At 38.7% G+C, this 13,444-nt stretch overlaps 1 protein-coding gene across 1 annotated transcript in view; it reads right to left on the bottom strand.

The window, feature by feature from the left end:
* LOC142643255 (brefeldin A-inhibited guanine nucleotide-exchange protein 5) overlaps positions 1 to 4,439 on the bottom strand; it is a 33,507-nt gene extending 29,068 nt beyond the window's left edge. The window contains exons 1-5 of the mRNA XM_075817799.1: positions 4,122 to 4,439; positions 3,992 to 4,034; positions 3,762 to 3,918; positions 3,558 to 3,679; positions 3,412 to 3,470 (exon numbers count right to left, since the gene is read on the bottom strand). Of these exons, the coding sequence (XP_075673914.1) occupies positions 3,412 to 3,470; positions 3,558 to 3,679; positions 3,762 to 3,918; positions 3,992 to 4,034; positions 4,122 to 4,236 (496 nt within the window). The 5' untranslated portion in view covers positions 4,237 to 4,439. The remainder of the gene's footprint in view (positions 1 to 3,411; positions 3,471 to 3,557; positions 3,680 to 3,761; positions 3,919 to 3,991; positions 4,035 to 4,121) is intronic.
* Between the last annotated feature and the right edge of the window lie 9,005 nt (positions 4,440 to 13,444).

The following is a 13,444-nucleotide window of genomic DNA, read 5'->3' as shown; positions in this document are numbered from 1 at the left end:
AACACCCACAGGTCATTGCTTGTTTATCTAATATCCATCAATTTGTTCATCTAATAAGTCTCCCTCTTGCTAACGCCACCTATGTCATCTTCTCCACCATCACCACAAGCCCACTACCACCCACAAATATAAATATTAATCATCATTAATTTGTTAAAAGATTCTACCAGAGTGATGGATGTCATTGATCTCACATAGCAGTGGGGCCCGTTGGGTTCATTTAAGATGAGATGGAAATGGGCTAAGCTAGAGCCTAGAGCTGAGGTGGACAACGACATTCGGGGGCTGATCATAGCATTGAAGTTCGTCGCCATGGGTTCAATGCCCTGCCTCTTCATCATCGTCTTCTATGGCAGAGGTCTGGGCTATGTTTCATGGCCGTCAAGGAAAAATAAATCCTAGAAATTATTGATTCATGTACAGATGTCTATTTTGGGTTTCAGGAACTCTTTTGCAGAAAAAAAAAGGGGTAATCTGGCTTTTTGTTTTGTGTGTTGGTGCTATTTTTGCTGTAATATTTCTGAAAGATATTGGGCAAAAAAGAGAGAGAACACCGTTTGAAATCTCCAAAACTGGGATTGCTAATCTAATTATTCTTGGATTTTTTGTTGTTCAGTGAGTTTGCTAATCCAATTACTCAAAATCATAGTGAAGCAGCCCAGTGAAGTCATGCTGACTGTTAGGGATTTTGATCCCAAATTGAGCAATTACTCACTTATCAGGTTTCTTTTAAGGTTATGCTGATGTTGCAGTCCAAGTGGCAGTTTATGTGGCATGAAAATAATATTTTATTTTGGCCGTTAGCCACATCAGAATTTTCCATCCATCACTTAACGGCAGGGGCCATTTCGACACAATACAAAAAAGTTAGGGATTAAACTGACATATTTAAAAAGTCAGGGACTAAATTGACATACAACGTAAAGTTGGGGACCAAATACATAATTTACCAAAAAAAAAAATTTAAGTTCAAAGATTGACTAGGATTTTGAAACAATGGTGAAGTAAACACAAGAGCACTGTTTCTTGATGCAAACAGATTGTGGGACCATTCTGGACAATTATTGTGATTGGGAAGTTAAGAATGGTTTGATAGGTTATTTTGGTAGTTATTGGGGTTTTAGCATTTTAAGATGTAAAGAGAAAGGCTTGATTAAGGGTTATAAAAAAGAAGTTAAGTAGCTAAGTATGTTGCAGTTCAAAGACTGAGCGAAAATTGACATGACTATTAACAGTGCACTAAAGAAGAGAGAGACAGAGAAGAATTCTCTATACACCCATATTCCATTAATCAACTCACCTTTTTTTTTTTTTTTTGAGAAAACCGTTTTTAATACATTGATTACATAATACAAGAACTTTTTCTAGGGATTCTTAATTTGACAACCAAATTTTCTACTAACTGAAAATAATTTCAAGGCACTTAGAAGCTTCAAGAAAGTTCTAGACTGGAGTCAATTACTAATATACCCTTTCTTTTTGTTACTAAGATACCATAATGTGCAGGAAATATATACATATTGCCCCTGATTAACTAACTATAACTCATCAAATAAAAACCCAATTTAACCCCAAACTCCTAATGAGTTGACCTTCAAAACCATATTGCACTTTGAGCCAATATGAAATTTCACAACAGCTTCCAAAATAAATCTTGGAATCTACAAATTGTGAAGTAACAACAATCTTCCATGTTGTATCACTCTCCTTGTGAGGAAATTCACTACCACAGTACCCAACTCAACCAACTATCCATAATAATGAAAAGTCAAAATCCATAGATCATTTCTTCACAGTTTACACTCATCAACAGGAATGTTGACTTTATTTTTTTTCAACGTTTCGTGTCCTAAATGTACATCATTTTAATTGTCCATGTGCACCCAATCATTGGCCTTGATTATACTTATCAAAAAAAAATCATTGGCCTTGATTACTCTAGCAAATGGAACAACTAAATGAAACCTGCATGCTGTCCCCTAGATCAGAACAACTTCTCCAAATATTGGCAGCTACAACTCAACTCATCAAGAATTTGAGCTATCTCAGAAACAGTGAAGAATTTTCTGTTCAAGTTAATGTGTTCAAACAATAAACATAACACACCAATTGAATACCACCTTGCAATCTACAACTCCTAAACCACATTTCCCTTCTTTTTTAAGTAAAAAGTAATTTTATTGAAAAAAGAGGAGACAGATCAAATACGTTTTTTTGATTAAGTAATTAGAGTAGTTTTATTGATAAAAGAAATAGAAAAAACAATGAGTTCACGATGATGGAAAAAAAAAAGCACAAAGAGATCAAGAGGCTATTCTAAGAGAAACAAGGATTCCATGCTGAAACCTGAAAGAACAATCTGAGGAACCCCAAGACCAAGACCAAACAAAAAGCGTTTGCTAGCACAAATCTTTTAATTGATCCAACAATTTTTCAATATCCTCAAAAAAGAGACGATTCCACTTCATCAAACAATCCACATCAAATAGCTTGGAACCAAATTCCAAATATTTTATCTATACTTCCCAAGCCAGTTTCTCCAACAAAATAATAAACTTGCAACAGAGCACAGCATGACCCATTGAATCCCAAAAATCTGAAACATATTGACCACAATGTATGTGCTTCATCACAATGAAGAAGGAGATGGTCCATGGATTACCCGTTACAATGGAACATACAGCACTGCTTCACCAAAGGGAGACCCCTTCTCATAAGGTCATCCAAAGTGAGAATCCAACATAAAGCTGTAGGAGGAACACTTTTAGGAACCTTTGCTTTCCAAATACCCTGCCAAGGAAAGATGGAGATAGGAGCATCCCAAATCTCTTGGTAAAAAGACCGAGTATCAAACTTACCACTTCCCTTAAGGCACCAACATAACCTGTCACTCCCCACACAATAAAGTCAAGTAAAAAGAAAACTGCCTCTAGTTCCCATTCGTGAAAATCCCTATAAAACCTCAATCCCTATAAAATCTCAAGTTCCAAACTCTATCATTCCCAACCGCCTAGTGACTCAAAACATCAGAGATACAAGCTTCCTTATCACCTAAGCACTCATATAAATCAGGATAAAGAATAGTGAGCTCTCCAGGTATTCCAATACACAAAATTCATATCAAATACCAATCCTAAAGAATTAAAATCTCAAATTCAATAAATCCAAATATTCTAATAAAAAGTAGATGAAGGGATGCTGACCAAGACACAGCTTTTTAGAGCCTCACTATTCTCAATTCAACCACACTTTAACCAAATTTTAGAAAAATGCCAAATAATCCTGTGCCAAAATCACTCATTTAACACATACAGTTTAATAACACGATTAGGGTGTTCAACTCCTACACCACATTTCAAGATGCACTATACTCCAGGTATAAAGCCAATGGTACAATAAAAGATCGCGTACCTCTGAACTTGGCGGATGCCACAGCAGTAAGAAGTACCTTCAACACTTGCAAAACCGTACTGCACATCGATCCCAAAAAAAAATTAAACAACCATAACAACAAACACAATAGCAAAAAGCACAACCAACACGCTACACTAGCGTACCTATCAGGCGATGAATTGTCAACACAATTGCAAATCATGTTCAAAATGTCAGTAAACAGCGGCACATTTTTACCGCCTTCTAATCCAGGATCTCCTTCCAAATGATCATATGCAATTAGTTTCTGCATCAAACAACAACATTAGCCACCACACATAAACTATCTACAACACTTTAAACAATAACAAACAAACAATCAAACATACATGAAGACAATCCAGAGCAGGTTCTATGAGTTTCAAATTCTTAGTTTCGAATGCGAGACGAAGCGGATTCAGTACAAGCTCAGCTTGCGGTCCTTCGAGAGTGTTTCCAGCACTTGACAAGACGGCATTAACAGATCCAATCTCATTTTCGCCGGAACTACAAAATCCAAAAGGTGTGATCTCAGAATTCAGAATTTTTACAAATTTGAAAATTTATAGATAATGATTACCTCTCATCTTGAGGAGGAGCGGCATCCGGCGTCTTGCAATTATCTGAAAAAATAGAAAGAAAACGTTTGAAAAAAAAGTGGAAAGTGAAAGAAAGCAAAATTGAAATTTGAAGAGGAGATCTGAGAGGACCTTGATAGGTTTGAATGGCTTTTTGAAGGTCAGGAGATTTTTTGGTGAAGGAACATTCTTTAAGCATAGACTCGAAGGCTCGACTTACGAAACCACCAGCTGCACCGCCTGCCATTTTTTGATTATTTCTGAGAAGAAGTGAAGAATGGGGATCTAATGAGTAGATATGCCTGATCGCTCTGCGAGGACCAGATCGAGATGGCCAATAGGCCAAGGACCAAGGTGTATCACCAAAATTAGGGAACTAGTAATTCCTTGCTTTATTTCCTTCTTCAGTTCATTTCATTTCCCATTTCCGATCTCACTATTGAGCAATCTTCTTGGGTTTAGTGGTTTTTGTTTATATGGGAGTGGACTGACGGACTGTAGCCGCTTGCTGATCCGGCCCGATGGTCGCATGCCCTTTTATTTATTTATTTTTTTAATTATAATTCAATAAAAGATAAGAAAGCATGCAATTTGTTGGTTTAGGATCCAAAGGCAGCTTGGCTATTACATTGGGAGCAATTACCCGTCATTCTTTTTCTTTTTCTTTTCTTTTTTTTAGTTTCAACTTAGGCTGGCTTGTGTAAAATAATTTTTGAGTGTAAAATAATTTTAGATAAAAAATTTTTTGAAAAAAAAAATATTTTTTAATGTTTGGTTGTATTTTAAAAAATATTTTGAAAAATATTTTTTGGTGTTTGGTTGTGTTATTGAAAATACTATAGAAAACACATTTTTTATTTGTTGCTCACATTTTCTCAGCTTCCAAACAAATATATAATATCATTTCTCAATAATTAAACACTAAACAAACAAAACCCAACAAAAAAGAATTCATCACATCAGGTCAAATTGAGAGAAGAAGGAAGAGAGACCAGTGCAATTGGGTTCGATCTCGCGGCGGAGGCGACTGGGTTTGATCTCGTGGCGGAGGTGACTGGGTTCAATCTCGCGAAGTGGTGGATTCGTCAGAGTGGGTTTGAGGAATGGGTTTTCTGGGTTTCAGGGATGGGTGTGGTGGGATGCAATCAAATCGGATAGAGTTTGAACAAGAAAAAATGGAGGGGACAGTGAAGTTGGAGGGGAGTTCAAACGACGCCTTGTGGTTTGGGCATTGCTCAACGAAGATGGAGGGGACTTCCGGCGAGGGTGGGTTTGAACAGATGGGTCGTAGGTGTGTGGATCGGAGGTGTGTCGGAGAGTAGCGACGCTCGTCGGACTGTGGGTGGAGCTCGGACTGGCGCGAGGGAGACGATTGAGCTCAAACTGGCGTGAGGGAGAGGGTGGAGCTCGACCGGCGTGAGGGAGAGTGCGAGAACCCAAGAGAGTGCGTGAGAGGCAGAAATGAATTGAAGGTAAGATAGAAACGGAAATTGTTTTACGGGTGATAAGGGGTATTTTACAGTCAAAGGTAAGTGATTTTCAGTTTGACCAAATTTTCAATTGCTACAAAACACATGCAAATGCGGAAAATAATTTCTGAAACTGATTTACCAGCGAAACAAACGCAGCCTTAAAGTATTAGTTGTTTATCATCAAACTAAGACATCAATTGGTTTTTGTTAGTGGCGGGGATTGAATTTCAAATCTTTTATTCAACCATCAGATATTTTGCTAGTTGAGCTAACTAGAAATCACACTTTTTTATAAATTTAATGATTAAGGTTAAAAGTTAATTTTTTAGCTCTTAATTTTCAATCATCGAGAATGATTTCTCAATTGCACATGGTTCAATACAATTGATCTCAATCCACATATTTATATATACACACACACAAAAAGATAGAATAATATTCATTTGTCAATGTTGGAGTATTTAGGCCATAGGATTTTAAATCAATAGGTTTTATGAAGAATTTTTAATGAATTGTTAGATATAAACTTAATCATATACAACATATTTTGAGTTGTAAATATTTTGTTCTAACAAAGGGACAAAACTTAGGAGGGACAATTTATGTTCAAGTTGTATTGAGGTATGGGTATTCGAATATACCTTAACCTGACCCATTTAATAACAGTGTCAAATCCCTCAATTGATCACAATCCATTAATTAAACGGTTTGGTACGACACGACTCATTTTAACACGTTTAAAACACAATTTAAGAAAAACAAAGTAAAAAAATATAGAGTTTTTTTTTTTTCTATTTGTTTTAGGTAAAAGAATCAAGGACTTTCGTTTTTTATCAAAGAATTTATCAATATAATCATTAAAATTCTATTATTTACTTAATTACATTTAAAATTAAGACTTATTTTAGAGAAAAAAATGGCATTTATTTATAGAAATCAAGTCATTCAGGTTTATTGTAGTTTAAGCAGGTCAACACAAAAAACTGACTAATTTATTAATTGTGTTATAGTGTGTTAACCTGTTTTTGATAATAACCCCTTTACACTAAAAAAAATCGTGTGAGTTTGCTGGTCGAATCGAATATTGTCATTTGTCAAAACTTTCTTTTTAAAAAATAGGGTAAAACTTAGGTACAATATATTAGAATCCCAATTAAATTCAAACACATTTTTTGCATTTATAAATACATCACAAACAATATTTTTTCTAAGGAGAATAAAATTCAATTTTGATATACGTTTGAATTTAATGTGAGAACTCTCTTCTTGAGTGTAAATTTGGTCCGAATGAAGCGTAAAACATGGATTTTACACCCTCCAATAAGAAACCTCTACGTCCATATTTTCCTAATAACTTCTCTCATTCCCAAATTTTACACATCTTTCTCTCACGTGGGTCATGTCTTCTTTTTCTCGGTTGACTCTTTCTCTCTCTCATTTCTATTTCTTTTTCCTTGGATCTAATCTAATCTCACGCTTGAATCTCTCTTTCTTTCAGTATTTTATTTTCTTATCTTATTTATCACATCTCTTCCTCAATCATCTTTCTATTTTGGTGATGAAGTTCTTGTGGCGGTGGGTTAGCAATTTTCTATGAGTTCGGCAATTGGGTTGACTGGATTTTGGGTTTGAGTTTGGCTGACATGAGTATTTGGAGTTTGATGTGGTGGTTCATGGAAAATTTTTGGTGGAGGTTAGGCCCTAGGCCGATGTGGTTGGATCCTAGAAAACATAGGTGTGGCTCCAAGGCTGTCGCACCCACACCTGACATGCATCAACACAATGTGTGTCCATGCTGTGTCAAATTTTTTTTTTTTTTCGAATTCGCACCATTTCAAGCCAATTTGCATCAAATCAGGCCGATTCATGCTAATTCGCACTAATTTCGGTGGAAACGGCACCAAAATGGTCGATACGGCCCGATTCCGGCGAAACTAGCCGTCGCCAGCCTCTATTCTTGTGCTTCATGTGGCCTTGTGAGAGAAGGAAGAAGAGATAAGGACGATTCATGTGCACTTGCTAGTTAAGGCAGTAATTTAAACTCCTGAAACTATGATAAAGAGAGCAATGGAGAAAGTTGTGTACTGTAAATAGAGTTTTGAATAGGTGTATTGGTATACGAGATAAGGACTTGAAAAGTCAAAAAGATAGAAAAGGTTGGAACGTGTGAAAATAGTAAAATTACAAGTTTTGATTATTTTATTTTAGCACCTTTACCTATTGGTTGAAAATTACCACTTTCATTCTTCGATTCAATTTGTGACAAAAACCCACAAAACTTATTGGTAGAAAGTTGAATCGTTGACCATCGGTTCATAAGATAACCCGCTGTATGCTCAAAAGTGAAGATCTTCCACTTGTGGTAGTACTGCCAAATTCTTGACCAATGAGTTTGCTCTCCAAATAAGGCTTTAGAGAGTGTTGACGAAAATTGTTAACAATAATTGTTAGATTATGTTTAACAAACGTTGTCAAATTATGTCTAACAAACATTGTCAACTTATGTTTAACATCAAACATAATTCACCCATAGGCCCTTTTGGCATATGAGTTTTATTGATGTGAGTAGTACCCATTCAAGATAATGTATCTCTTAATTACAATCCCTTGTTTCAAGGGAAGACCCTTTGATTCCAATCACACCGTCTTTATACATAAGTTTATCTATTTTTATGTTTGAGGATATATATATTTTTATTTATTTGTGGCTGCACCTAATAATTTGTTTAGGTTGTCTACGTATCCTTGGCGGGGATCAAGCCACTTCGTAATTCTTATTTTTGGGATCTTAGGTTTAAAGTATCAAATATGATTTTGCCCAATTTTAAATGATGGATCTTTAAGTATCTGTAAGGACACAATTCAAATTCCCAAACCACGACTGGGAGGAAAATGGGCTTGAAAGGCCTTTCTTCACAATGAATTTGTAGAGGATGGGTTTGTAATTTAGATTTCAAGGATGGTTTAGACAATTACAAAAAGAACGGGCTTTGGGCCCAATGGAACAAAACAAAGAATCGTTTGCAAAGAGTAAGACTGAGAAATCGTCCTCGGATTGTTTCCGAGGATGGTTTATAATAATATTTCTCAAGTTTGGATACAAGTGTTGATTACTATTGACTCTATCTCTTCTACTCACCAAAGTCCTCCCCCTTTCTTCGTATGCCTTCCCTCCTATTTATACTCCTCCTCTTCTCTTCATCATCTTCCACTTTATGGTTGCAACCCTCATTTTTGGATACTTGTCCCATCCATTCTTCCCTAAAGCCCGCTGGGATTTTGGGACCAAGTTCCAAGCTTTATGCTCAGGTCCCATCCTTCCATTTATACTGTCAGCGTATCAATTACAGAGTCTTTAATATATGGGCGGTGGTAGCAGCTTGACTTTAGACATTCCACCGCTCTTTCTACTGTCCTCCACGTATTCTGTGTATCCTCGGCTTAACATTCCGAGGACAAATCTACTCCTCGGATGGTATGGGACACTTAAATAACTCCACGATCATTTTGATGTTTTCGAATTTGGGTTTCTAGCCCAAAAGACCTCGTTGGGCCGTCCTTCATAAATTACTGGGCCCAATACCCCTACAATAATACCCCTACAATAGCCCCTCGAGATTCTTTATTTTTCTTTCACCTCGGGAGGAAAATAGGATCTCGAATTAAAAGACCTTTTTACCCTGCAGAATCCTGGAATATTACTAACGGAAATAACTTCTGAATTACCCATCGCGTGTTCCCGATGCTTCGGTATGCGAAACGCCCCCGAATTTATTATTGGCGCTTCTATGTCCCCCACGTTTCATTGATATGACACATATCCAACGGTCGAGAGCGATTCCTGTGTTGAGGCAGGAATTCGCCCGCTTCAAAACACCTTTTGACATATAAATACTAATTTTCTTCAAACTTCTTCACACTACAGAAACCTCATAACGTACCTGCCACACTTTCCATCTCCCCGTACTCTCTCTTTCTATCAAGTACTCTGTCCGAGGTGACGTGCTTTCTTCTTTTTTAAAAGTAAGTTCTTCAATACTCTTTCCCCTCCTTATCAGCTTTTTGTTTCTTTTGTTTCTTTTCCTTCCCGTCTTCCCTTTTTCACCGTGTCTTTCATCCTCGGCGTAGTTAGTCTTCTTCACACCCCCCCTTTTTTCAAAAAAATGTATGGGTAGATTTGCGTCCCTGGTAGATTCAAACGAAAAAATAGAGCAGTTTATGGTTAAGTACAAAATTCCCTCGGATGTATCCATTAGGTACTGTAACGAGGAAGAGTATTATACAAAAAGAAAAACGGGTGAAGTCGTAATCCCGATGATTGCGTTCATCGAAGGGGGAATGAAAATCCCCATGGGAACCGTGACTAGGGATTATCTTAGGGCTTTTAGATTAGCTCCCACCCAGTGCGCCCCAAATGTCTTTAGGATCCTAGGTTCCATAGATGCCTTACATGAGAAGATGAACTTAGGGCTCACTCACCACGACGTGAACTGGGTTTACAACCTCCATTACCTAAGCAAAAAAGACGAGTATTACCTAAAATCTAGATACCCAGAAGTTAGGCTAATTCAATGTCTGCCTGAATCAAATAAGGGCCTAAAAAACGACTTCCTGATCATATCAGGAAATTGGCACGACGGCCTCCCCTGTCCGACAAGGGAAGGGACTCCAGGTGAAATTTCTTTTACATACTATTATCCTCTGTCTTTTTACTTATTCTTACCCTCTTTTACTTCGACAACTCTACAGATCCACACGCCGCGGATCGTCATCCCAATCTCGTTGACTTCGGACGGTTGGATAGGATCCTACAAGCTGAGGTTTTTGTGCATATTGACGGCCAACTCCGAGCAGCTCATCTGATCCTCGGCTACACTCCAATATCCAAAGCTTTTCAGGCGCCGAAGTGCGTGATCAAAGCCCGCGATCCTCGTCTTCCTCGGATCAGTGTTGCTGTTGAAGGTTTTTTGCTACCGGAGGGGACTGCCATTCCTCAAGGCACCTTGGTCACCCAACCAATCCTACCACCACAATTCGTTCCGGTTGGGATTCCCACAGTTCCTTTCTCCACAAAATTAACATTTGGTGAAGCCGCGCCTTCTCACTCCACTGTAAAGGAAGAAGAAGAAGAAATAGTTGAGGTATCAGATTCCGAGGACGAGTTTGAGGTTTTTAATCAACCCTACTCTCCTGAAGATTCAACTTCCATCCTCGGCACCTCTACTCATATCATAAAGGATACTACTGAAGAATCTGACAATATGGGCATTCAACGAAAGACTAAGCCCAGTCTAAAGGATGTCCTTGAGGGCACTGATAAGGCCTCTCGAGTCCAAGAACCACCAAGAGAGGTGCGCCCTCGGACTCAAGAAAAGGGTGCTGACAAAGGCCCTGAAGCTAGGCTTCCTCCTCCTCCCCCATCCTCCCAAACCCAACGCACCAACATAGCTGATCTCAAAAGAAAAAGGGATCAGCCGAAAGGAAAGGAAGTGGTGGAGGCAGGGAAGGGCTTTGTTTCCAAGGAGCCTGAGGTGGAAAAGGGTGGAAAGCAGGCTCGCACCATGCAAACTAGGTCGGAAAGAAGAACTGACCAACAGGTGGCCGTGCGCGCCCCTGCATGGCTCCCTGACATGTCTATGGACGACGAGGTCATTACCGTGGATGCGTCCATTAGAAATTCCGATGAAGGGACAGCTGCATGCGTCGCGGATGCATTGGAGCAGGCGCTGTTACTCCCTGAGGATATGGTTGAGCTGAGAAAGAAAAGGGACCATACCGTCTTCATGACTTTGAAGAAGGAGCTTGCAATGGTAAGTTTCTCTAAGACCTTGGCTTTTGTTTTTATTTCCTATATACATATGTCTAATTTTTATATTTTTTGTTCGTAGGCCGTTCAATCTGCCCATAGGGTAGAGGAGATTGCCATCAACTCCTACAAATTTCTGAGGGCCGAGGAATCCAGGCGTGAAACCGCCCAGAAGATCTCGGACCTTCACAAGAAGAAACTGCAGGAGGTCACAGCAAAGTTGGCCAAGGCAGAGAGTGATAAGGCAGGCTTGGAAGCTGATCTGAAGACAACGACTAATCAAGCCGAGGATCAGCGCCTAAAGCTCCGTGAAGCCGACAGCAACCTCTTAGCAGCACGAAGACTCGTAGAGGATCTCAAGAAAGATCTGAACGAGTCTGAGAAGGCCAAAGAGGAAGCCATCAGGGGCAAAGAGGAAGCCATTGAGGAGAAGAAAAAGGCCGAGAAAGCAAAAGGAGAGGCCGAGATCTCAAGGGACCAAGCCGAACAAGACGGTTACGATATAGGCGTGAAGGAGGTCACCGAAACCTTCAAGGCTCAGGTTCCCGAGGTATGTAGGCATTACTGCCTCCAAGTGTGGAATGAGGCACTTTCCCAAGCTGGGGTTGATGCCTCTTCCACTCTTTGGAAAGCAGAGAGTGTCTACTATCCTCCCGCCATTTGCGCTTCTTCCATTCCTGAAGTTGCCCAAGAAGCTGCCCAGGGATCATCTGAGGATAAGGGGGGTGATTTGGTTGAGGATTCAACTCTTCCTGAAGACGCTCCTAAGCAAGCTGATCCAGTACAAGAAAAGGCGCTTGAAGACGTACAGCCCTCAAGTGACCTTCAGGAACCTTCGAAGGATGAGTTGGGTGATCAAGCTAATCCAATATCCTTGATAGATGATCCCAAAGGCAAAGGAACTGCTGTTGAGTCCTCGGTCCAGCTTCCATCTCCTAAAGACCCCAAAGGCCCTCTGAAGATCAAGCTGAAACAATGAATGCCTGCTGCCTTCCTCTTTTTTTTTTTGAAAAAGATCAAGTGTAATTTCTAAATGTGATTGAAAAAGTACTTTATTTTGAATTTAATATAAGCGCGAATGTTGTTTTACTTGTTTAGATGACTCTTACTTTTTGCTCTGTTTTGATCATATCATTCCATAAACATCATCTTTTTGTCTTTTACCAAAGTTATTAGCAACAACTTGAATTGAAATTGATACTCCAGGAAGGTTTAATTACGCCGGGAACTGCATTAAGCGATGCATTTTAAGTATTTGATTCTTCATTTTGGATCTCTAGTTTGAACTATGTAAAAATAAGGCATATGGTCTTTTGATTTAGACATGCAAATATCTGATGTTTTTTGACAAAAATGGAAAAGAAGTGTTAACTTTTCCCAAGTAAATGATCCGAGGATCCAGGCATACCAAGCTTCAGCTTGGTACTTAGATAAATAAATTCGAAATGTTAATTTTCCCAAAGTAGATGATCCGAGGACCAGACGTAACTTAGGTTCTGTTTAACACTTAGTAAAGAGTATCAATTTAGACGAGGTATGTGGTCCGAGGATCCAAGCATACCAAGTTTCAGCTTGATACTTAGATGAATAAATTTAAAATGTTAATTTTCCCAAAGTAGATGATCCGAGGACCAGACGTAACTGAGGTTCTGTTTAACACTTAGTAAAGAATATCAATTTAGACGAGGTATGTGGTCCGAGGATCCAGGCATACCAAGTTTCAGCTTGATACTTAGATGAATAAATTTAAAATGTTAATTTTCCCAAAGTAGATGATCCGAGGACCAGGCGTAACTCAGGTTCTGTTTAACACTTAGTAAAGAGTATCAATTTAGACGAGGTATGTGGTCCGAGGATCCAGGCATACCAAGTTTCAGCTTGATACTTAGATGGATAAATTTAAAATGTTAATTTTCCCAAAGTAGATGATCCGAGGACCAGACGTAACTTAGGTTCTGTTTAACACTTAGTAAAGAATATCAATTTAGACGAGGTATGTGGTCCGAGGATCCAGGCATACCAAGTTTCAGCTTGATACTTAGACGAACGAAGATAACGAATATAATGCAGTTTACAACAAAGAACGGCCGAAGTGCCTTTTATTTAATAATAGTACCTTCGTAGATTATTTACATTCCAGGGACGTTGTACAACACGTTCGTCCAAATCTTCCAGAT

The sequence above is a fragment of the Castanea sativa genome, chromosome 7 (assembly GCF_040712315.1).
Source record: "Castanea sativa cultivar Marrone di Chiusa Pesio chromosome 7, ASM4071231v1".
NCBI classification, from domain to species: Eukaryota; Viridiplantae; Streptophyta; class Magnoliopsida; order Fagales; family Fagaceae; genus Castanea; species Castanea sativa.
This window is presented reverse-complemented; position numbering and strand designations above follow the sequence as displayed.